General features: G+C 36.0%; 1 protein-coding gene across 1 annotated transcript in view; it reads right to left on the reverse strand.

Annotated features, from left to right (window-relative positions):
* Positions 1-27,470, reverse strand: part of FAF2 (Fas associated factor family member 2) — a 45,022-nt gene that overhangs the window by 15,731 nt on the left and 1,821 nt on the right. The window contains exon 2 of the mRNA XM_006198954.4: positions 4,634-4,702. Coding sequence (XP_006199016.1) covers positions 4,634-4,702 — 69 coding nt within the window. The remainder of the gene's footprint in view (positions 1-4,633; positions 4,703-27,470) is intronic.

The raw sequence follows: 27,470 nt of genomic DNA on the forward strand, positions 1-27,470 counted from the left end.
GAGAACACAACGCAGGCAGTGCCCCCAGAGCTGTGCGACGGAGCAGTTCTGATGGGTGTTTTTGATGGAGGGCTTGGCTTTGCAGTAGAGGAACCTGGGTCTGAATCTAACTCTACCACTTGGAAAAGCTGTGTGGCTTATGAGCCTCAGTTTTCTCATGAGCAAGATGAAGAAACAGTATTTCTCGGGGTTTGACAATTTGATGAGGTGACCATACATAAAGTTTTTAATACAATTCTTGGCAACAGATGATGTTTAGTGAAAAAAAATCTTAGTCTCTTCCTAACTCAGCTCCTGAAAATGGGTATTTGTCCCAGTGTAGTAAAAAATTCAGCCTTACCCAAAGGAAAGCCTGGTCATTGCCTTGCCTCCTGGAAATAACCTGTGCCACATCAGACAGGAGTGTCTTTGTTATGGGATCTTAGAGTGGGGCTGACCACCCTAGAAAGACCAACCATGTGATTTAGGCCAGGACTTGCAGTAATGCAGTACCAGTCAACCTGAAGACTGAGTTCAGTCACATAGGCAACCAACCAAATCAATCATGCCTATGTAATGAAGCCCAAGTGAAAACTCTGGACCTGGAAGCCGAGGTGAGCTTCCCTGGCTGGCAATACTTCATGTATACTGTCATACATCTATGCCAGGAGGGTAACACGCCCTCATTCCATGAGATAAGTATGGAATCTTTGTGTCTGGAACTCAAGACTCTGCCTTACATGTCTCTTTCTTCAGCTGATTTTAATCTGTCTCCTTTCCCTGTAATAAACGGTAACTGTGAGTTATAATAGCTTTCAGTGAGCTCTTCTAGTGAACTACAAAATCTGAAGGTTTTAGGAGTGCCCTGAACTTGCAGTTGCTGTCAGAAGTGGGGGTGGTCTTTTGGAGGACTCGTATGACCTTGACAGCTGGCTTTCAACTCTGTCATATAACTTCAGGCAGTCCTCTAGGTTTCATGTTTTCAAGTATGAGGACCCAATTCAATGGGTAAAGAACAGTCTTTCCACAAATGGGACTGGGACAACAGGACATCCACGTGCAAAATAATGAAGCCTAAACCACACTATATTACAAAAAGTAACTCAAAATACATTAAAGACCTAAATGTAACAGCTGATATTATAAAACTCTTAAAAGAAAACATGGGTGAAAATCTTTGTGACCTTGGATTAAGCAATGATTTGTTAGACAAGACATTAAAAATACAAGCAACAAAAAGAAAAAAACACAGGTAAACGAGACTTCATCAAAACCAAAAGTTTTTGTGCATCAGAGAAGTCAAAAGACAACCCATGCGCTGTGGTTACGCAGTCCTGGTTACAGCAAATGCACCCCGAAGTACTAGTGGTGATGGGACATCCGGTAGGCAAGCTACCCTGGTTTAAGAAAAAATAACTTCTGTACTGTACGTACAACTTTTCTCTAAGTTTGAGATTGTTTCCTCATTCTATGAAAGGTTTGAAAAAAAAAAGACAGTCCACAGAATGGGAGAAAATACTTACAAAGCATCTATCTGATAAGGGTCTGGTATCCAGAATACATACAGAATTCACCATTGAAAAGACAAACAACCCTATTTAACAATGGGCAAAGGATTTGAATAGACATTTCCCCAAGGAAGATACACAAATGATCAAGAACCATGTAAAAAAGACGTTATTACATCATTAGCCACCAGAAATGAGGGATTAAGGGTGAGCACTGTCTTATTTACACTTTTTAGAAATATTTGCCTGTGTGAGTGTGCATGTGTACTTTTCCAACAAGTTTTTAACATTTCTATGTCATTTCCTGTTACAGAAAGATTGATATTACACCAGAGTAACTGTAAACCAATAAATAAAAGAGGAGCAGCAATAGCAATAAATCAAATTTAAATTTAAAGTAGAATTTAAAGTAATTAAGTATCACCTGATATTAACAGAAGGTATTATTACAAGAAAGTTCTCACAGCTATGTGTTTGTATGTGTCAAATAAAATAATCAAACTATATATAAGCTAGAAAATGTCTCCCTCTCAAAATAAACATAGAATTAGTGCATTTTACTTGCATCACGTAGGCCTTTCCACAGCATGTAGAAAAGCATTCTCTTTGATACACTTGTTACTAACACTGGGAAAGCTTATGCACGCTGTCAGCACACCTAACAGAGCTGTACACATAAGGAAGTCTGGAAGGACATGTAATACACTAAAACGTCAAACGTGGTTATCTCGAGTATGGTTACCAAGAACTTTCATTTTCAACTTTATAAATTCTGTTTTAAATTTTTTGTAGACATGTATTATTTTTGTAATTAGGAAAAAAAAAGACATTATCAATGGGAAATAAGGAAATCTATAAAACCACATTCAGGTTCATCACGTCAAGTAGTCTTATCAATAAGTAAACAGAAAAAAAATAGCAGATTATAATCATACATCTAATGAGCTTGATTGAATGCAGACACCAAACCCTTATCCCACAAAAAACACACTGCTTGATAAACACCTAGTTGTCAACAGTGGTTGCTTCTAGGAAAGAAAAAAGAGAGGGGGTGGGGTGCGGGCTGGGACAACACACAAGCAATGTACGTGAGGCTTTGATTTTATCCATATCTGTTTAAAATAAATTTGAAACAAGCATTGCAAAATGTCTGGTTTTCAGGAGCTGGATGGTAGGTACATGGTTGTCCCTTTTATCTCTGTATTTTTCTCTAAGTTTGAAACACTTAATTTAAAAATATATAATAATAAGGAATATGATTAAATCAAAGAACCTCCTTAATATATAAATGTTATATTAAAAAATAAAATTAAAGATCAATATAAAAAGAATAAATTTTAAAAAGCCAACAGGAATTCCAAAGTATTCCTAAATAACTCTTGGGCCAAAGAAGAAAATCAGAACTTTTAAAATGTATTTCCAGAAGAAAATCCACAGCCGTAAATGCAAGCGTACCAATAAATTTGTATTCTTAAAAAAAAAAAAAAACTGCAAAAATCAAGATGCTAAAAAAAAAGACAATCATACAAAAGTGTAAAAAAAAATTAGATTTTGCTTAATAAATAAGCAGAAAAAAAGAACTGATAAATATAAGAGCTTTCTATAAATAAAACAATCAAATTAAAAACTAGTCTCCAGCAAGTCTCATTTTTCAAAAAGGAAAAAAAGCATAAGAAAATAAGGAGAAGAGGGGATAACAGAGCAGACACAGAAGAGAGCAAAAGACGTGCTGCTTTGTACAGCCTGTACCATAAATCACTGAAAATCTCGACGGAAAAAGCATTTTTCTAAGAAAGCTTATTAAGAAAGAAGTAGGAAACAGATTATGAATAATGGGTAAAAACACGAAGAAGTTAATAAACAATAGGCAAAAATAAGTTTTCAAGTGCTTTCTTTCAAATCTTTGCTATTTATGCTTCTCAACTCATTTTATCAAGTCAGTCATTTTATAAAGCCAGCATATGCCTGAAATCAAAGTCTAACAGAGAGAGAGCACCAATGCATCACACAGGGCAACATCATTCCCTCTGCCAACGTGCATTTCCCCCTGAATTCTCACAGTCATCATTCCTTTTCATCACTCAGGTGTCAGCTCAAATATAACCTCCTCAGAAAGGCCTTACTTATTAAAATAACCTCCCAGATCCTCTCGGTTACATTTTCTGCACTCATTTGTAGCATTTATTACAAACTACAATTACCTAGAATTAAACTCCATGGGAGTAGGGACTTGGTCTTGTTTGCTGGTATCCTGCCAGGCCCCAGAATTTAATTCCTCAAAAATAGTGCTGCATAACTAAGTATCACTTAGGAATATATTTTCAGAAATCCAGCACCCTATTCAAATAATATACCGTAACTACAACAGAATTTCAAAAAGAGATCAAAAGGGTCCTTGATAAATGTCAACATCCACTCTTGATATAAAACTATTACTGTACCAGGATGGAAAAACAGTCAACAGATACCCCCTGAGAGCCTATGATGTATCAGGATCAATTTTAGATGCTGGGAGCACAGCAGTTAACAAAACCAAAAAAACCCAAAACAAAAACCAAAACCCTCTGCTCTCATGGAAGTTACTTATATTCTAGTGGCTCTATCTCAAAACAATGACCAACATCACACTTGATGATCAAACACTAGAGGCATTATAGTAAGGACAAGACGTTTGCTACTACAGTTATTAACTGAGATTGTTCTGAAGTTCTAGCCAATTCAATGATCAAGTAAAACAGAAGGTCCGTATGCTGAAAAAAAAAAACAACACTGAGTTGCACATGACACAATTACCTAGAAAATCCAAAAACTAAATTATAAAATAGGTAATAAGAAGGCTCACATTATGGTATCTGGTTATAAAACAAAACATAAAAAACAGTATTTTTTCCAAAGGCCATTAAGAAAAAAATAAAAGAGGGAGGGACACTATATTAAGGGATTTGGTCACAACCTCTTCTATGATGTTATAAAACTTTGATTATAATCTTCATCTTGCACAAATTTATTTTTAAAGACCAAAAAGTCATACAGTTAAAAAAAAATCTATTGAGAGGAGATTCATGCTGTGAAAAAAAATACATGTCTTTGAGATCTGTTATCAGACCAGGGAAAAAGAAAGCAGCTCAGAATGAGTCCTACTATACCTCTATGTTCCAGTTATGCTGTTCCAAGGTATGGCGACACTGATCCATAGATTCTATGCCAGTCAGATCCTGAAAAGAAAGTTAAGAACAAAGTTGCTTAGGGAAAAAATAACAGTACTTACTGGATATTTTTACTGCTAAGAGAATACTTATAAATACTGCTGGGAAAATACACTAAGAAGTGTTGAAGGCAGATGTTCAAACATGGTCAAACTTCACTATTCAGAATTTATTCACTCCATTATTATAGCTATTACTCCCATAGAAACAAAAATGAAAATTTCCTGTCTTGCAAAACTTCAATCAAGAAGACTACTTGATTAAAAGCAATGCTATCTCAAATTCAAGTTTAAAAATAAAAGATTTCTTCAACCTCTGGGTCCAACAAAATATTCTTTAATGCTAACCATCTATTCTGTTTATAATACATAATGATATAATTATGCAGGTTTTTTGCAAAATGCAAGGCTGGTCATTAACGTACATCATTTTACCAACTGCCACATAATTTAGCTTATACTATAAATTGTACAAAACTTTTTATTAAAAAGGGCCTGTAATTCAGACGTTTCCCTACAGTAAGAATTTTCCCTACTCCCTTAACCTTGTACTATTCTCGAGTTTCACTTTGTCTATGACCAAAGCTCCTTCTCTGGCTCCTCTTCTTCCATTCCCTCTAAATGTAGGTGTTTCCCTAGGGATGTGCCGTTGGTTTTTGTCTTTTTCTGGCAATCTCATTTAATCCTCAGCCTTCAATGATCCTTTCTACTCAAATAACTCCTAATTTAATTTCTGGACCCACCTTCTCTTCTCAAGTTTAGCAGCACTTTCCCAAGAGCCTATTCCACATTTCCACCTAGATATAGCATCAGCACTATTTAAAACCACCATATGTGTTAACGCCACCACCACCCTCCAAAATACACAGGCAAACATGACACCTGGAACCGCAGCCTCATCTCTGAGTACTCTATCCCTTGAACTCTACGCTTCATCAGTAATCAAGTCTGTTTTCTGTATATCTACAACCACATTTCCATTTCCAGAGCCAGCACCTTTAATCAAGCTTTTATAACATCTTGAGTGAACTGTCAAATTAAATTTCTTTCCTTCCTAACTCTTCCCCCGCCCCCAGTCTCTTTTTGTGTCTGGGTGTGTGTCTGTTGCTCCTCTGCTCAAAACATTTCAGCTGACTGGATAATAAGTTACAGAATCCTTAGTTTGGCACTCAAGTGTTCCTATAATGTGACCCCCACCTAGCTTTCCATATTATTTTCTATTTCCCCTTAGGTGTCCAATACTCAACAAATCTAACAGTCCACGTGTACATCTAATGACCAGGATTGCCAGAGCTAAATCCTAGCCTTCCTTCCAGGTCAAACACAAAAGCCAAACCCATCCATCCATCCTTTCATGCAACACACATCTACTGTTACTGTCTACTTTGTGTATTACTCTGTCCAGGGTTTTGGGATGAATACAACACAGTCTCTACCCTAAGGAATTCCTCTTAACAATCAGCAACCAACAGCAAAAAGAGACTGAGCTCAACCTGACAAGAACGTGTCAACAGGCACCGGTGAGTCAGGAGCCTGAGGTTCTTTGGTTCTGCATCCTGTGATCATGGACCAGACACATTTTAACTCTGAATTTTAGCTTCCTTTATGTGCAACATGAGGGATTTAATTTGGACTGAATATCCAGAGCTTAAAAGAACAAAACAAAAACTGAAGTTTGCATTCTTTAGGAATGCAATTGCCTTTTTTTAAAATTCACAAGTAGTACACAAACTTCGCTAGTAAAATTTTATGTTTAAAATACTGTAAAATTTTCAGTACTTCAACTGGAAAGCTCTGCTAAGAACTCTAAAGCTCTAGTAAGGACTCTTGGCTTCGACAGCTCTGATAATCTGGATATTGGTTCCTGACCTTCCCAGGCCTCTCCTACCAGTTTGGCTATCGCCCTCCGGCTTGTAAGAGGCTCCCCTGTAACTTCTAATTTCCTTACAGCCCCCTGCGGAGAACGGGGATGTCCACGGTTCCACCTTCCCTCTGTACATTCTCTTTAAGAACTGGATTTTATTTTTACCTTCTCAGGGTGTGAATGACCGCTCTGCCTTTAAATACCAAAAATGTTTCTACCTCCTTCATGTACCTATTATTTTCTACCTTCTTTCACAACTATTTACATTCATTCTACTACTCCTTAAGCTCAATGTCTGGGATTCATCTATATACAATGCTCCCCAATACCTAGCACATAGTAAGGGCTAAAAAGGTTGCAGAAAAAGTTAGTCCAAGGCAAAAAGATGTTTTAGTATAAGCTTCAACAATCATAGCTATAAAGTGAAATCCTCCAGACATTGTCACCAAATCTCATTGTACATTAATGCCCTGAGACTTTCAAACTCCAAATATTTTTACTAGATCCTAAGATAGCTGTTAAAAATGCAAATTTGCAGAATCTTCCTGGAGATCAGTAAGTCAGGGATGGAGCCAGAGAATCAGGGTTGGTTGGTTTGTTTTTTAAAAAAGCTTCTCAGCTGATTCTAATGTACAGCCCGATACTGTACACAATTTTACACAGGACTAGAGAGAGTAATTCACTAATTAAAATAACTTTTAAAAAAGGGTTATAAACATTGTAGGACAGAATAATCAGGGTAATTGCACATCTTCAGTATACTGAAATAACCTAATTTGCAAGCAAAATCCTTTTGTAAGTAGTGAATCAGGGTAAACTGGAAGCCTAACTGAACAAGCCTGCTTTCAACCACTGCTGATGAATATTAAAGACAGGCACCAGCCATAGTCTAGGACAGGACTATTCATTCATATAGCAACAAATATGCACTGAGCCAGTATTCTAGACATCCAGGACATAGATGCAGTCTCTGCTCTCATCACATTTGTTTCCTACCAGAGGGAGACCAAAAGAAGCCACATACACAGAGCAAATAAATGAAAAAAAATGTAGGCTAGGGGATTCCTTAGGACTGAGTGCTCAAGGAAGGTCCCTCCAAGGAGGTAACATTTCAGAGATCTGATGAAAGATAAAGGTCTAACCGTGGGGAAACATGTGCAGGCAGAAGGACAAATGCAAAAACTCTTGAGACAAAAAAATACGTATGAAACAACAAACAGTAGGGGTGGGGGGAAGGTGCTGACCTAAGCAGCTGGAAATGAGTGTGGAGTCCGTAAGATTAAAGGCAAAAGGAACCGCATACAAGCACGACGCTTCATTTGATAGAGTGGTCTCACATGGGGGTATGTGTTAATTCTGAAGCCACTGTATCTATATAAATATACTGGACTTGAACAATTAAGTAAACAGATCGTGGGAGCCAGTTTTCTCATTGTTGAAGTGGGAAGTTACAGTCATGGGGAGAAGGCCAGAATAATCCATGTGGTAATGGATGGGAGTTGAAGACATTTGAGTCAACTCATGTTTAAACTTATTACAGACAGATGGTTGCATACAAAAAGTTAGCTTAGTACATTCACATCCTTGCTCTGTCAGCTGAGAGCACCTAGGATCAACAACACACATGCCAGCAGCAAGCACACACATCGCCCAGATTTGGGGTTCTAACACTGGAGCATCTTGCAGTGCCAGAAAGAAAGGAAGCACTCATAAACCCCACAAGGATGGGGGTACATCAAAGCGATACAGGAATCAGAATCAGCTGAAAGAACTCTGTGGCTAAAGCTGGTACAATCTGAGCAACACGAAGTAATACTGGATTATAATCCAAAGTACAAAACAAACATCCATGAGTCCAGACAGATAGAAATACACGATTAAATAAATAATTAAACGGGAGAGAACAGACAAACATCTTGCGCAGAATTCCAAATAATTATGTAAACAGATACTTTGCCTTCAAGGAGGTGGATTATAACTCTTCACTTCTTTGGTATGGGCTGTGCATACTGACTTCCTTCCAAAGAGTACAGTATGGAAAAGCAAGAAAAAAGATTAACTTCATAGTGGAGAAACCTGACAAACACTACCCCAGCCAAGGTCAACATCATAGTGATAAATCATGTTGACAGTATGCACCCTCGATAAAATCTAATGAAAATGCACTTTACAACTCTGTGGTCTTGGTCCTCAGACCCCTAACTCCAGCCTAATCATGAGAAAAACATTAGCCAAATCCCAACTGAGGGACAATCCATGAAATACATGACCAGCGCTCCTCAGTCAAGGTTATTAAAAACGAAAGTCCTAGAAACTGTCACAGCCAAGAGGAGCCGATAGTCACTAAATGCAAGGTGAGATCCTGCAACAGAAGAAGGACATTAGGTAAAAACTAAAGAAATCTGAATAAAGTATGGACTTTGGTCAATACTTCAGTGCAATAACATTGGCTGGTTGTGACAAAAGTGCCCAACCAATAATGCAAGATGTTAACAGGGAGCACCGAGTGACGATGGGGAAGTCCGTGTACTACGTCCGCAAGTTTTCTGTAAATCTAAATTTATTCTAAAATAAGAAAAGTTTACTCAAAAAGAAAAAAAAAACTGGGGTAGGAGGGACACACCTGAGACAGAACAAGCTTGGCAAGTCGGTAGATAAGGTCTGAGGAGTAGGCAGGAGAGACAACATTCATCTAGGGCAGTTTTTCAGCCTTGCTTGCATATCCAAAGCACCAGAGGGGAATCCACAGGTGACTAGAGCCCTCCCCTCCTCAAAGCAATTTAATCAGATTCTCTGAATGTACAGTCTAGGCAGAGGTAAACTTTTTCCTGGGAGGGAGGGAGCTTCTAGATGATTCTACTGCAGAGCCAGGGTTGAAAATCACTAACCCAGAGCCTTAATTTATTTCTGTTCAGAAGTGTCATGACCATATGTAGATTTTTTTTCAAGTTATTTTAGCTTCTGTGTGAGGAATTAATTGTAGAGGGCATGAAAGAGAGCAAGACACCGGCAAGGAGTCCAAAGGAAAGAGAATGGTGGTTCAGCATAAGATGGTAGCAGTGAAGAGGGGAGGAGGAGGATAGACTGGGGGTATCCTGTAAAGGTAGAGCCAAAGAAAGTGGATAATGTGTGCAAGTGGAAGAGAAATATTAAGATGGATTCATAAGTAAATGAGATGATAGTGTTATTTACTAAGAATGAGGGAAATTATTTTTTGCCCATCTTAGTGAGAAAATTTTATTTTTGGTAAAGGAAAGTGTTTACAAAGATTAGGAGAAAAAGTGGAAACAGACTGCTAAACACAGATAAATGCACTTATTTACTCCATCAAGATGCTCAATGCATCGTGTGGGAACAGATTCCCTGCCCTCAATGCTAGCCCCAGAATGGCCAGTGACCTACTCACAGGGGCAAATGGAAAACGTGCCAGACTCACCTGGCACTCATTGTCTGAAAACAGCTGCACTCATAAACCTGGATGAGGGTTGGCTACCTAGGTTTTCTCTGTCTTATACTTTTTAAAACCTAGTATAAGTGAGGTTAAGAAAGTTTAAATACTAGAGAAAGATAGGGAAGGGGGAGGTTTCCTTGTGGTCACAACCACTATTAACTGTTTAACATTTTAGTATACTTCCTTCTAGTTACCCACACTCTAAGAAGAGGATTTAGAGTTTTGATCCAATTTCCCTTTCAAACTTTATGTATATATATATATATATATATATATATATATATATATATATACACACACATATACACACACATACACACATATATATGGACTGGTAAATGGGCTTTGCTTCTCCTTTCTGGACTGTAAGCATCTTATGAATAATGTATTCACCTTTGCTCTTTGATGTCTGTAGGACTCTTCTGGTGTTTTCCCTTGTGGCTTGGGAACCAATCTTTCCACCTTACTCCTTCCACATTGTAACCAGCCCCAGCTTCATATCACTGCATACAGTCAAGGTTTGGGGAGCTTTCTCTATTTTCTCTTCTTGAAATTCCTCTCTCCTATATATGTACAAATCTGAGCATTCTTACTTATTCTACCAAGGAGTCCCTTATGCAATAGTCTTATAACCATTTTAATGGTTATATAATATTCCAATTGGCGAAAACAATATACATATAGATGTTAAAACTGCTTCTGATTTTCTGCTATTAAAACAGCACTCTGATGAACATTTCTGTTTATAAGGTTTCTCTGTATTTAGGATTTCCCCTCTTAGGATCCAGTTAACATTATGGGCCAAGAAATATGCATTTTTTTTCACAGTCTCAAATTTCCCTGAGAGGAATATGCATATTTTAAAGCTCTTGATACATATTGTTAAAATGCACTTCAAAAGGCTTATTCCATTTTATACTGAATAGGGCTGCTTTCAACATGAGTCAAAAGCTAAATGTCTCAAGCCGATAGCCATTTCAGCACCAATTAAGTTTTGCAATGCTAGCTTTGTTCAAAAAGAAAGAATACGGCAGCTTTGGCTGGAGACACCGGATTAACTTTGCTACCAATTCTTCCCTCAGCAATAACGTTTTGCTATAAGCACTTACAGAGGAGGTGAAACAGGGAAGTAGACAGAATGTTGTATTTAATAACCTCAGTCACCGGTTTCAAGTTCCTCCCAAACTAATTTCTTTAGAACTCAACAGGCTGTAATTCTCTTTTAAAAGGAACTTTCCTTTAAATCTAACTACCCCCACCCCAAAAAATTGAAAAAAAAAGGAACATTCTTTTGAGAAGAGAACTCTTATCTCTCTATCCCCAAGACCCAGTGCAGAGCCTCACTTAGCATACAGTAGAAAATGTAAGAATGAATCCTGTCCCCATGCTAATGGTCAACTTTGGTTTCTGTATCCCTCTCTAGTTTTTAAGCATGGTTCTTCTCATCACTCATTTATTCCTACTTTGTGTGAGAACCATGCTAGCCATCTTCACTGCATTTTCCTCAACAATCCTATGAGACAGATACTGCCATCATGCCCATTATCAGCTAAGAATACCAAGATTCTTCAAGAATTGTGTGGAGGGCACTCCACACTAATTCAGGCATACAACAAGTGCTCAGTAAAGGTTAGCTAAATCTGCAATCTCTCCTAACTTGCTTGCTAGAACTCTAGTTTACATTTAGATCCACAGACATTTGAGGTGACTTAAGATGGCATTGGACAAAACAGCTTTGATGTATAGAAAGGTTAACTCTGGGACCTCCTGCTCCCTCTAATCTCTCAGGGCCAAGGTCTCCTGCAAATCCCCTTTTGGGCCATCCATCCAAGTCTGTCTTACTGAGATATCCCTTACTCTAAGATGATCTTTCCCTGCTTACTCCTCCCCTTAGAGCTAACTCCTCTTGCATGAATTGTCCTCCCAAGAACTTAGCATAATACCACATTTAGTTACACCAATTTACACAAAAGTGTAACTGACTGACAGCATTAGCAGAAGGGCAGTATTTATCTTTAGGGCAAAAAAACCCCCTGGACCCTGATCAATCTCAAACTAGCAAAATGAACAGGATAGATTGGAGGAAAGTGTGTGAGCTATTCTATATACTTCTACGCCAGCCTTCATCTAACTTCCTTCTCTCCCAAGGCAGAAGGTAAGAGGCTATCAACACCACGGGGTGACCTAATTTCAAAATACTGTGACCCCTGATCTCTCTCTTGCTTAAGTATGACTCAAGGAAGTCATCACAATGTTTTAACCAGATGTCTCGTTCAATTATATGGATAGGGATTGGGTAACTAGAGTTAATCACTCCACAGTAATCACGGGTGCTTACCTAAGAAATGTTTCTCTTCCCACACCTTAGCTGTTTATACTAACAGACACCATAGGAGGGGAGGTCAGTGTGAAATCTCAGCTGAAATCTACTCTGTAAATCCCACTTGGCTTGTTGGCTCTAGCTTGTTGAGGATGCGTGTTTCAACTTTTGCTTTCAGTTATTCCCGGAGATAAACTTGGCAAAAAGCAGAGATCTTTGTTCTCCCCTTCCTACCACACAAACAGCTTTGCTTTATGCAATAAGCAGTATGCCCTCTGGGAGTGGCAGGAGAAATGGAATTTGAAGTCCCTCCAGGAAGTGAAGTGATCATACCTAGGCTTTGATCTGTAATTAGAGCTCATAAACCTAGATCATATTTAATTACTAATCACCAAATTAAATACCAGCAGTTTCCATTTATTAAGCACCTATTACTATGCAATAAGCACCATAAGTAATAAAGCCCTCATTTTCACCATTGAGAAACCTATGGATTCAAGATTATGTACCTTGTCTAAGAATATCCTTGTCTAAGAATAATGATACGTGGTGGAGTTGAGACTGAAACCTGCCATAACTACCTCCAAAGTCCAGGTTGTCTCCTGTGCTATACTGCCTCCCACTATTATTTAATTAATTCATGTTAGAAAACAAGAAGTTTTCCATAAATTCTCAATTCGGAAAATTTCAACAAAACTTTTGTTCAATTGAGAAAAAGATATCTTTTTAAAACGTTTTAAATTTTCACATAAAGATAAATTGAGGACAATATTTCAACTTCTTTTTGCACAAAAGGAAACTGGGGCTTAGTGAAGTGAACAAGCTTCCCCAAGTCACAGAGCATGAAGTCTTGTTCCTGGTCTCTCCTTTCTTCACTGTACCTATTGGTAGCTAAATAAGAGCTCATAAAAAAAAAAAATAAGAGCTCATAGATGTATATAAAATTTCTATTTATGGCCAGGGTTAACAATTAATAGGTAGAGATTTGTTCTCTAGACAAAGGATTTGGTGTCAAATAAGACTGGAAAATGCTACATATCAAATTCCCCTTTTGGAAATTCCCAATACATCTTTTAAAGGCTTTGCAAAATCCTGCCTTTAATTAAAAGGAAAAGGAAATTTAACTTCACAACTGGTCTATAGTTTTCTTGTGGTATCTGGGTATCAGGGTAATGCTGGACTCATAAAACGAGTTAGAAAGTGTTCTCTCCTTTCCAACTTTCTGAAAAAGTTGGAGAAGGACTGGAATTAGTTCTTTAAATGTTCGGTAAAATTCATCGGTGAAGCTATCACGTCCAAGAATTTTTTTTTGATGGGAGATTTTTTATTACAGATTCAATCTTACAGTTACAGGTCTTCTCAGATTTTCTATTTCTTTGCGATTCAAAATGTCTTGAGAGGTTTTACTTTCCTAAGAATGTGTACACCTTCTCTGGGTTATCCAACTTGTCGGCAGACAATTGTTCATAGTACTCTCTTCTAATAATTTTTTATTTCTGCAGAATTGGTAATAATGTCTCCATTTTCATTTTTGACTACAGTAATATGAATCTTCTCTCCCTACCCTGGAGGTCAACACCTGCCATTATGTATATTCCAAAATAGCTTGAAATCATATTTCTAAAATTTGACATGCATAAGATGTGTCTATGTATGTATACGTGAATATACATATAATCTAATATCAAGTCACAAAATGTTAATTTACTATTAAATTTAGTTAAATAAATTTTCAATCAAAATTTGACATTATAAAGTATTCTAGGATTTAGATTCAATTTATTAACCCTCTATAAGCCAAGCACTGCATTATGTGCTTTCTTATCCATTCTTACAACATTCTGTTAAAATGAGATACATTAGAGTCACTATGCAAGTATGGAAACTGAGGTCTAGAAGGACTGATTAAGTGTCAAGATTTCAAATGGTGCAATTCCTAATATGGAGCTCTCTCCTCTATACCATGCTGCAAAGATGAGAATGTGGTTAACTGGAATTTTTGTTTTTCCCTTTGTTCTAAAAATGAGATACTTAAAGCTGCTAGAACTGTTTTAGCAAAGAGAGAGACACTAACAGGCATCAAGAAAAACAACAATCACAACAAAGCCCCTCTGGCTAAGTGAGATTCCTAGTGAGTTATTAAATTCACTCAACAAACATGAACTGAGCCTCATGCAGCAAGCACCACAGAAATCACAGACCTGATCCCCCACAACTCTGTGGAGTAAAAAGACACGTAGATAATTAAATTATTATGATAATGACTGACCATACACCAGAAGTAAACAAATCAAAGAGTCTTTGGGGGACTAGGGAAGATACAATTCTGAGCTGCAAACTAGTGAAAGGAGGTATTTCAGAGCAAGAAAGGAGTATGCATGGAGGCACAGAGGCATGAGAAAGAACTTCATGTTAAGGGAAATTTAAAACATCACTGGAAACAATAGAAAAGGTGAAATTATGGAGTTGGATGGTGAAGTATGAGCCATATCATGAGATGCAACGAGACTGCATGCTGCTCTAATCAGTACAGAGCAAATGAAAAATCTTAACACAATGACACAATCAAATCCTTGCTAGAAAGTTTATTCTGGAAAAAGTACGAAGGCTAAATTGAAGAGAGGCTCTCATTAGGGGCACCAGTACAGTTATTGAAATAGTCCAATGGGGAAATGAAGTGTGAACTATGGTAGACAATGCAGAGTGGAGGATTAATTGAGAGCAGTGGATTTTTTTTGACTTTTATTTAACTCCAATAGGAATTTATAAGCACTAATACATATATACATGTATAAATACTGAAAAAAAACTCCCCAGATATTTAGCATGAAAACATTTTCTTTTCTAAATATAGTCCAGGAAACTGAGAAAATTTTCACAATTTCCTTGGTTGAAAATCTAAAGCTAACAGGCACCTCAGTGTTCAGTGATTTTGCTATTTATCATCTCTGGCACTCTCATAAAACACACACACAACTAGAAGCAGTTAACATCAAATCTTCAATTTTATTAATTTACTATAGTGTTGCAATTCATTTTAAAGAAAAATATAATATTGGAGAAATGGCCAGTAAGATTTCCTAAATATGTCAAATGAGCCTCAAATGGCCCAAAAGAAAATTGACAAAATTAATCTTTATCAATATCCACCTCGAAGATATGCTTCTAAAAGAGTATCTGCAGTACAGATAATCCTCTACTGAGTAATTTGCACTTATACTACTCTGCCAATTACACAAATGTTATTCCTTAAAACACTTAGGAATGCATAAACAAACACTGATGCCCAGCCCATTCTGGATAACCCCAAAATTGAACCAACTTGATCACAAATGCCTGTAACTGTTACACAAAGATGTATGTAAAAAAGCTTCCAAGACAACATAACCATGTTCTTGAAGAAGAATATTCAACAACATAAATATGTCAATCACATCCCCTCAAATTCACTGACAAATTTATTAAAATTTCAGTTTTGAGAAGTTGAGTATAAAATTCTTTTGGAAAAGCAAATAAGTAAGAAAATCTGGGAAAACCCTGAAAAAGAGCAAAAAGGGAGACAAGCCTACAAGATTAAAATTTAAGAGTCTATAATTATGAATAGTATATACGTATATATAAAGACCAATGGAACAGAAAAGAAAATCGAGAAACCCAAATGCATACAGAAGTTAAGTATTGACAGACATCTCAAAGCAATGAGGAAAACACAGTTTAAAAAAAATTAATAGACCTTATTTCTTTTTAAGAAATATTTTTAAGAGTATATTTTTATTTGTTTAACAGAGGTACTGGGGATTGAATCCAGGACCTCATGCATGCTAAGCATGTGCTCTACCACTGAGCTATTTTCCCCTTCCCTTGATCTTATTTCTTAGAACAGTTTTATGTTGAATACAAACTATGGAGAATTTCCACATACTCCCTCCCTGATCCCCAGCTTCCCCATCACTAACATCTAGCGATGCTGTATACATTTGGTTTAGCTGTACATTATTATTAACTAAAGTCCATAGTTTACACTGGGTTTCATTCTTTGTGCTGTACATTCTATGGGTCTTGCCAAATATATAATGTCATGTATCTATCATCATAGTGCCATAAAGAATAGCTCCACTGCCCTAAAAATCCCCTGTGTTCCATCTATTCTTCCCTCCTTTCTAAACCCCATCCCTGGCAACCACTGATCTTTATAATCTCTATAGTTTTGTCTTTTCCAGAATGTCATATAGTTGGAATCACAGTATGTAGACTTTTTGGACTAGTTTCTTTCACTTAGCAATATTCATCTAAGGTTCTTCCAATGTCTTCTCATCGCTTGACAAATCATTTCTTTTTTACTGAATAATATTCTATTGTATGGATGTACCACAGTTTGTTTAATATACTGAAGCACATCTTGGTTGCTTCCAAATTTTTGGCAATTGTGAATAAGGCTGCCATAATCATTTGTGTGCAGGTGTGGATGTAAGTTTTCATTTCACTAAAGTAAATATCTAGGGGCATGATACGCTGGGTCATATAATAAGACTACGTTTACCTTTGTAAGAAACTGTCTAACTACTCCAAAGTGGCTGTACTATATTTTCTATTCTCTCCAGTGATGAATGAATTTCTGTTGTTCCATACCCCTGTCAGCATTTCGTGTTTCAGATTTTAGCCATTCGAACAGGTGAGTGGTGCTATCTCATTGTTCTTTTAATTTGCAATTCCCTAATGACATTTGATAATAAGCATCTTTTCATGTTTATTTATCACCTTCTGAATATCTTCTTTGGTGAGATATCTGTTCAGATCTTTTACCCACTTTTTAACTGAGCTGTTTCTTTATTGTTGAGTTTTAAGAGTCCAATCATACAAATATTAGAAGAAAACACAAGTGAATTCTTCTGTTACCTGAATGTGGGGCAAGGCTTTAACCACAACCAGTCATAAGCAATAATGGAAAAGATTTTGTATTATATAAATAAAATTTTGACTGTATAAAAAGTTAAAAAACAACATATGCAAAGTGAAAGACGTGGGAATGATATGGAATGACATTTGGAACTTACTTCAAAGACAAAAGATTAATATTTCTAATATACAAAAAATTTTTTTAAATACAGAAGGAAAAGGACAATTTGTTAGAAAAGTGAGTAAGAAAAAGTGGACAATTCGTAGAAAAATAAACTCAAACGGCCTTTTAAATATATGGAAAGTTGATCAACCTTACTCATAAGAAAAAAGTAAATTAAAACTATACTGAGTTTGACACACACTCTGTTGGTGAGGTTGTTGGAGCCTCATACATTCTAGAATACAAAATGGTACAAACCTCATGGAGGAAAGTTTGGCAGTATCTAACGACATTACATATTCATATGCATATATATATATAAGCATTTAACCCTTTTACCCTGAAATCATTCTAGGAATCTATCCCAAAGACACACTGACAAAAAATAAGAAGTTGGTACACAAGGCTACTTATTGTATTATTTACTACAATCAAAAGATGAGAAATAACCCAAATATCCATCAATAAGGGGCTAAATTATGGTATATCCATACAATAGAGTATGACATAGCTGTAAATATGAGAGAAATAATTACCCATATTGTTATGCAGTGATCACCAGGCGATACTAGGTATAAAAGTCAGCTGGAGAAACGTGTGTAATATACCTTTCCATTTATCTTTTTAAAAATATTATTTATACTTTAAAAGTTTTTATTTTTTAATTCTAAGCTTATCTGTAGGGGTAGGCAAGGAAGAGGGTAAAAGGGAAAGGAATAAGTTATATTTCTTTAAATATATTTTACATGTAGATCTGACTTTGGAATCATGTAGCTATTTTATAAAACAAAATTCAAAAAAATAAAGCTGCAGCAACAATCCCTAAATATCAGAAGCAAAAGTCAAATGCAGCATAACTATGCCAAATCAAACTGTCCCACATGACTTTAAAGCACAGTTAATTGACTATCTATGTTCTGCAATAAAAAGACTTAAATTGTTTTAAATAATCACATTGTTGTTACTAGTATGTGTATTATTATTTGGGGAAAGTTAAGTGGTGATTATGCAATAATGCAAATGAATAATTATGTTAGTCTCATTAAGAACCAAATTTTTTGGCATGGAGAAAGGAGAGAGGTAAAATGAGGTGCCAGATTTGAACTGGTAGTCCTGAATTTGAATTTGAAATATCAGATTGTTTTATCATGAAACAATACAAATATATGTCCGTGTTATATATTACACGTATTTCCTAGTTCTATTAACTAAAAAGCACTAGACCAACCCAAAAGCAATGAGCACTCATAGCACCCAGACCTGTGGCATCTAAATATCATTTCTTACCAAAAAGAAACAAAGTTTCTTAGAGAAATGGCTGATTCTAAATCTAGGCAGAAAATGCACAAGATGAGTCAAACATAATGTCAAACAACTAAAAAAGCTACCAAAGACTACTGGGGCCATGGCACTATGGTAAGTCTTCAGGAAAAAGAGTCAAAGATGGCACAATCTAAGACTTAACAAGCACAATGGCAATGAAATGTAATACAGCAAATATGCCTACATTCAGTAGTTTACTGTAAACTTCAAAAATTTAAAATTCAAATTAAAAAACCCTCATTGGTTACTTTTGGAGAATGCTAGGAAATCAACTCATTATTTAAAAACTAATAAATAACTGAAAGAATCAATGTTTATTTATCCTGCCTTTACTTACATACTATTATTCAGTGTAACTGAACAGGTGAAGGAACATGTATCTTTATAGAGGAATCCCTATTAACAAATAAAGATGGGAAGAGAGAATTAGAATGTCATCATTTTGTATGTAAAACAGCTAGGTAAAAGCTAATGAAATGTAACATATTAATATTAAGTTTATGGAAAATGGTATCTCTAAGGCTACTAAAACTGTAAGCTAAATTTGAATTTTCAAGTGAAAAAACTCTACAAAGCTTAATTGTTAACACTTTTAATCCCAAGATCACAGGGGTAAGTCTGTATATTTAAAAAATATCAGACTAGTCGTCTGTATGTAAAACCTTTTCTATATGTACCCTTTATGAAGAGGACTTGCGCTCCTTCAAGTATATATTAGGGTACTTGCTAAGTATTTACCTTCTAAATTGCAATTTTAAAAAAGGATAATATTTTTACAAATTCTCAATTCTACCCTTTATTAAATATTCTCTGGAAAAATAGAAAGAAAGGTAAGAGAATATGCATACAGTCGAACATTCTCCAAGACTGCCCCTTTTTTGATAAAGTCCTAGTATTTAACAGGGACTTCACATGCATGGTCTCATACAATCCTTTTAAGAACCCAAGATACCCTTTCATGATAAAAACGTAACTGGGACTAGAAGGGAGCTCCCTCACCCTGTTCTGAGAAACACTCACAGCTAACATAATAATGGTCAAAGACTGAATCCCCTAAGATTAGGAACAAGATAGGATGTTTATTCTTGCCGTATCTATTCAACCCTGTACTATAATAATTAAGCAAGAAGGGGAAAAAAAAGAGTGGGGGGACATCCAGATTGGAAACTAGGAAGAAAAACCGTTATCTATTCACAGATGACATAATCATGTATACAGAAAAACTAAGAAACCTACAAAAAAAGCTAATAGAGAACTAATGAGTTCAACCAGGCTATAAGACAGAAGACCAATATACAAGTTATATTTCTATATACTAGTAATGAAAAATCTGAAAATAAAATTAAGAAAACATTTCCTTTCTAGTACCATCAAAAAGAAAAAAAACACGGAGAAATAAATTTAATAAAAGAAGTGCAAGATTTGTGCACAAAAAACTACAACATCATTGAGAGAAACTAAAGATGACTTAAACAAATGGAAAGACTTCCCACATGGACTACAAGATTTAATATTGTTAAGACGGCAATGTTCCCCATACTGATCTATAGAGTTAACAGTAATCCCTATCAAAGTCCTAGCTGCCATTTTTGCAGAAACTGCTAAGATGATCCTAAAATTTATTTGGAAATGAAAGGGATCCAGAACAAAGTTGGAGGAGTCACACTCCTTGATTTCACACTTGTCACTCAACTCCAATAGTCAAGACAGTGTAGTACCAGCGTAAGGATTGATACAGATCAGTGGACTAGAAATGAGTCCAGAAATAAACCCCTAGTTAAGGTCAATTGATTTTCAAGGAGGGTTTCAAGATTATTCAATAGATAAAGAGTACTCTTTTCCAGAAATGGTGCTTGGGAAACTGGATATCCACATGCAGAAGAATGAAGTCAGACCCCTTCCTCACACCCATTAACTAAAAATAAATCAGGCCTTATATGAAAGAGCTAAAACTGCAAGTCTTAAAAGAAAACAGGTGTAAATCTCTGTAACCCTGGATTAGACCATGATTTTCTTAGATATGACCAAAGCACAAACAACAAAAGATAAAGTAAGTAAATTGGACTTCACAAAATTAAAAACCTTCAAAAGACACCATTAAATGAAAGACAACCCACAGAATGGGAGAATATTTTTGCCAATGATATATCTGATAAAGAACCTGTATTCAGGATATACAAAGAACCCTAACAACCCAACAACAAAAGACAAAGAGCCCAATTAAAAAATGGGCAAAGGACAGAAATAAACCTCCACACCCACAGTGAATTAATCTATGACAAAGGAGGCAAGAATATACAACAGAGAAAAGGCAGTCTCTTCAACAAGAGTTAGGAAAGCTGGATAGCTACATGTAAATCAATGACATCAGACCATCCCCTCACACCACATACAAAAATAAATTCAAAATGGCTTAAAGACCTAAATGTAAGACATGATACTATAAAACTAGAAGAGAAATAGGCAAAACATTGGACATAATCTTGGACATAAATCACAGCAGATTAGTCTCCCAAGGCAAAAGAAATAAAAGCAAAAATTAACAAATGGGACCTAAACAAACTTAAAAGCTTTTGCACAGCAAAAGAAACCATCAGCAAAACAAAAAGGCAATCTACAGAATGGTAGAAAATATTTACAAATGATGCAACAGACAAGGTGTTAATGTTCAAAATATACAAATAGTTCATACAACTCTATCAAAAATACCCAACAACAAAAAAACCCCCAAACAACAACAAAAAACCCCAACCCAATCAAAAAATAAGAAGTCTTAAATAGACATTTCTCCAAAGAAAACATACAGATGGGCCAACAGGCATGAAAAGATCATCACATCACTAATTATTAGAGAAATGCAAATCAAACCCACAGTGAAGTATCACCTCACATCTCTCAGTACGGCTATCATTAAAAAGAACACAGATAACAAATGATGGCGAGGATGTAGAGAAGTTTCGGAACTCTCCTATATTGTTGGTGGGAATGTAATTTGGTGCAGCTACTGTGGAAAACAGTATGGAGGTTTCTCAAAAAACTAAAAACAGAACTACCATACGACTCAGCAATTCCACTCCTGGGTATATATCCAAAAAGAAAAAACAAAAACTAAAACAAAATAAAACAAAACAAAAAACACCACTAATTCGAAAAGATATACATGCACCCCAATGTTCATAGCAGCATTATTTATAATTGCCAAGATACGGAAGCAACCTAAGTGTCCATGAACTGATGAATGGATAAAGAAGATGTGGTGTGTGTGTGTATATATATAAAACAAAGTACTATTCAGCCATAAAAAATTATGAAAATTTGCCATTTAAACCAACATGGATGGATTTGGAAGGTATTATACAAAGTGAAATCAGTCAGATAGAGAAAGACAAATATTGTAAGATATCACTTATACGTGGGATCTAAAAAATGCAACAAACTAGTAGGGTAAAAAAAGAAACAGACTCACAAATACAGAGAACAAACTAGTGGTTACCAATGGAGAGGGAAGGTGGGGGACAATATACAGATAGGAGATTAAGAGATACAAACTATTATGTATAAAATAAGCTAAAAGGATATATTGTACTACACAAGGAATACAGCCAATATTTTATAATAACTATAAATGGAGCATAACCTGTAAAAATTGTATATCACTATATGTACACCTGTAGCTTATATAATATTGTACATCAACTGTATGTCAATAAAAAAGATGTTATACACACACACAAAATGGAACATTACTGAGCCATAAAAAGAATGAATTATTGTCATTTGCAGCAATATGGATGGACCTAGAGACTATCATACTAAGTGATGTAAGACAGACGAAGAAAGACAAATATTAAATGATTATCACTTACATGTGGAATCTAAAAAATAATACAAATATATCTATATACAAAACAGAAACAGACTCAAAGACATAGAAAACAAACTCGTGGTTACCAAAGGGGAAAGAAGCAGAGGGATAAATTAGGAATAAGAGATTAATAGATACAAACTACTATACATAAAATAGATAAGCAACAAGGATTTACTGCATATCACAGAGAACTGTATTTAATCTTGTAATAACCTATCATGGAAAATAATCGGAAAAAATATATAACTGGATCACTTTGCTGTACACCTGAAATTAACACAATATCATAAATGAACTATACCTCAATTTTTAAAAAATAGACCAAGGATTTGAATTTTTATCTCCAAAAGAAGATACGCAAATGGCCAACAAGCATATGAAAAGATGTTCAACATCATTTCAGTCATTAGGAAAATGCAAATCAAAATGAGGTAACACTGCACACTTAGTAGGATGGTTTCAAGGATGGATGATTAACAACTGTTGGTGAGGATGTGGAGAAACGGGAAACTTCACACACTACCAGTCGGGAAAATGGTGTAACTCCTTTGGAAAAAGTTTCACAATTTCTCAAAAAGTTAAACAGAGTTACCACGTGACCCAGCAATTCTACTCCTAGGAGAAATGAAAACACGTCCATACAAAAATTGGTATACAAATGTTCACAGCAGCATTATATTAACAGCTGAAAAGTGGAAACAATACAAATGGCCAACAACTGATGATGGATAAACAAAATGTGGTTTATCCACACAATGAAACATTATTGGCCATAAAAAGGAATGAAGTAGTGACACATGCTACAGCATGGATGAACCTGGAAAACATTACGCTCAGTGAAAAGACGCCAGGCACAAAAGGCTTGACAGTGTATGATTCCATTCATATCAATAGCCCAGAATTGGCAAAACCTATAGAGACAGAATATAGATTAGTGGTTGCCAAGGGTTAGGAGGAGAGAATGCTGAGCTAATGAGCATGGTTTTCTTTCTAAGGTGTTGAAAATGCTCTGGAAATAAACAGTGGTAATGGTTGTACAACTCTGTAAATACACTAAACCCCACTAAATTGCATACTTTAAAAGGGTCAATTTTTGATATGTGGATTATACCTCAATAAAATTATTAAAAAGAGCCCAAGAGACGGAACTAGAAAATTAGTAATTCCCAAAAAATACAAGAAACTAGATAGAAAAAAATCAAAATAAATGTACAAAATTCAACAGCATTTCTATTAGTAATCATTTAGAAATAGAGATATCCCATTCATAGGGTGTCCAAAACTACAAAATACCGAGGAATAAGTTTAATAAGGAACACACAAAATACTAGAAGTTACAAAAAATATTTTAAAGGACATGTGACATCTGAATAAAGAAATGGATATGTTCCTGAATTTCAACCTGTCCCAAATTAATATACTATTTTTATGCAAATTCAAAAATCCCATAACTGCACAAAATGATTTTTAAATGTATATGAAAGAACTTGTAAGAATTATCAATAATTTTTCAAAAAAGGATAAAAAAGAAAAAGTAGGGAAGGAGTTCTGTCCTATCAGATATTAAAATTTGGTATAAAGCTATTATTATTAATTCAGTAATGTTACTAGTAGATGGGCTACCAAAAACAGAATATGCACAATAAAGAGGACTATTCAAATCAGTGGGGAACGGGATGGACTATTCAGCTAACCTATGGCCTCTTCTGGAAAAATGGGAAAAGTGAAGTTGGGTTCTTATACACACTAAGTATTAAATGCCACAATCTGATTTCAAAAAGAAATCCGTAAAATATTTTGAAGAAAACAAATGAGAACATTTACATAATTTCATAAAGTAGAGAGCATTCTTAGCCGAAACTAAAAATCCGAAAGCCAGAAAGAAAAAAGCCAACTTAAACAAATCTAAGTGAAAAGATAACAAAGATAAATGAAATCATGGAAGAAAATATTTGCTATATGTGATTGGTATACATAAAGAACTCCTACAAATTGATAAGAAAACGTCAAATAATCCAACAGAAAATGAACAAAGGATAGACAGGCAATTTATAACTAACCATAAATAGCCAAAAGGAGCTCAATCTCACCTGTTATCAGCAGTTTATGGAACAATGGGATTCAGTCTTAAAATCAGCACTTTTTATTCTGCAACCAACTTGGCCAGAAAGTGAACATTCCATATACCTGCATTATCTCTTTATTTTTTTAAAAACAAAGGCTGACAAGCCAATCCCTCACTCTCCCATTTGAAATAGCTTAAAACAAGTGTTTGTATTAGCTATTCAAACTCAACTGATTGCAAAACGAAACTGAGAAATCGAAAACTACAACCACCACTACCTCTAGAAATGCAAATTAAAATGAGAACTCTGAAAATGTAATCAGATCGACAACACCTGAAAAGATACCATCCAATTCTGGCAAGGATGTGGAGAAACAGGTCCTTTCACATCCTCTTGGTGGGAGTGTGAGCTGCCAAAACTCCCTGGAAAGTAGTCTAGCAGTAGCTATTAAAGTATACAAAGTACACTGTTTTGACCCAGAAACACCACATTTTTAGGAGTCTGTTCTACAGAATTAAAAGCCCTCTTATATTAGCAATATCTCCTAGATTATGAACATCCCTGAACACTTCCTTCCCCTTTATGTCCTAACTGAAGCTTAGCTTGTCCCTGAAGATACTCCCCTGAAACCCTCTCTCCCATTCTTCTCTCTCATACCTGTGGGTATGGAAGTGAGAGAACGGTCCTTCTTGTTCATTCCCACTTTGGGGGATTCTTCTTCCCTTCTCCTTAAAAAGTCCATCTTCATGTAGAGGAGATTAAGAGAATTAACATTAGTGATGATGTCCAGGATTAGAACCACACTTCTGGACTTCCTTTGCTGTGTTCTCTTTCTTACAAGTGCCCCATACTATTTCTACTGGCTCTACTCACTTACCTGTAGCTGAGAACAAAACAACACCGAGAGCCAGAGAGACAGTGTTAGGTGGTAGGAAGGAGGATTCAGAGTTCTGGATTCAAATCTAAGCTCATCACTAACCTTGGGTAAGTTCTCTCCTGATTCTAGTTTACTCACCGATACTAGAACCTACACCATGTGTTTATTGGGAGGGATTCAAAGATACAATGGATCTAGAGAACTTAGGACAAAGTAAATGCTCAATAAGTGTTTCAACAACACTGAAAACAAACACACCTTCAAATCTCAAATTTCTTACCCCCGTACAAGCAGAAAAAAATGGGTTTCTTCCTCTATTGGTCATGCATAGCTCCTTTAATCCCTTCTCTCTTTGTCCATGCCATCCTTTTCCAAGTGTTATATTTGGAAATTTGGGAAAATGAATTCGACAAAAGTGACCTTCCCCATATACTTGTATTCGCTCCTCTTAAAACCCATTATTTCCCATCTGCAGCAGCCTAAAACAAGTATCTGCATTAGTTATTCACATGCAACAGGTACCAAAATTAACAGGAGAAAAGAAAAAGTAGAAAAATCTTTAAAGACATCAAATGGACTTAGAAGCCTGGTAAATATAATTTAACGAGTTCCAACCAAATCAACGTCACAAAAATTTAAACAAAGGAAACCTGAGATGTCTAGAATACTTACTTTTGCTAACTTCAATGTATCAAATGAAACAACATACTGAGAACTGACTCCTAGCAGTGTCACCCTGCTCTGTCCTGACCCCTGTGGAGATTCCAAGCACACGCTCCATACTGTCAGTCTAGTGTTATTTCACTCTCCAGCTGAAAAGACCTTTGATGGCTCCCTGTGCCTACAGCTTAAAGTTTAAACCACTGTGCACTGTGCACTCCAAAATCTGGCTCTAGTTTACCTTTCCAGTCTTGTTTTCCACCTCCAATTCTCTAAGTCCATCACAACACACACTCCACACTATTCCATATCCACACCTTGCTCGAGCTATTCCTCTGCTTTGAACATCTTCCAGCCCACCACCTACTGAAATTCCATTCCTCCTTCAAAGTAGCAATCTTCAGTGGAAAGAGCCCAGCCTTGAAGTCCAGATCCAGACTCAGTAGATTTCTAATTTCATCCCCACTACTTAATAGCTTAATAACCTTGAGCAAATACTTCAGTAGACATGTTTCCTCACTTAGGAGCAGGCCCACCACCTGTGGCACTCTACAAGGCTACTGTGAGGATTAAGCATACTGGTTATAAGCTATCTAGCCCCATGCCTAAGGCACAGTAGAAACTTAATGGTCCCTACTAAGCCATCCTTCTTCCCTGCTCCCACCCCCATCAATATGCCTATCACTCCCTAAATTCCCACAGCATGTTGTTTATACCACTGTGTTTATTACACTGTGAGCGCTAATACACTGCGGAATACTCATTCTTTATGTATGCACCTCACTTCTCCATTAGGTTATAGACAAGATGGTTACAGCTATGGATTTCTAAATCTCTGCCACTTACCACTTGAGCAAGTTATTTGACCTTTCAGAACCTGTTTCTTCATTAATAAATTGAATTGGGGTTAACACCTTAGAGTGTTATGAAGAGGTTTAAAAGAGTTAATATCCATCAAATACCTAGTATAACGCTTGACAATCAAATACCTGGTATAATGCTTGGCATTTATTAAATTTCTCCGAAGATGAATCTGATCCAAGCAGCACGGGTGCTTAAAGAACACACAAATGGTGAAATCCATTTGCTTTATTAAAACCAATTTCACAGTGCAATCTTAATACAACTTTAACCTGCTACTCACCTCTTACTGATAGAGATACCCAATGAAGACAAAAATGGAGGTTCCTATGCACTTTACCTGAGAAACGCTACCACACATTCATGTTCTTCCAGGACCAGACTAAGTACTTCAGGACTTACAACTCACATCACCTCACTACACTTAAA

This window comes from Vicugna pacos, chromosome 22, assembly GCF_048564905.1.
Source record: "Vicugna pacos chromosome 22, VicPac4, whole genome shotgun sequence".
In the NCBI taxonomy this organism is placed as follows: Eukaryota; Metazoa; Chordata; class Mammalia; order Artiodactyla; family Camelidae; genus Vicugna; species Vicugna pacos.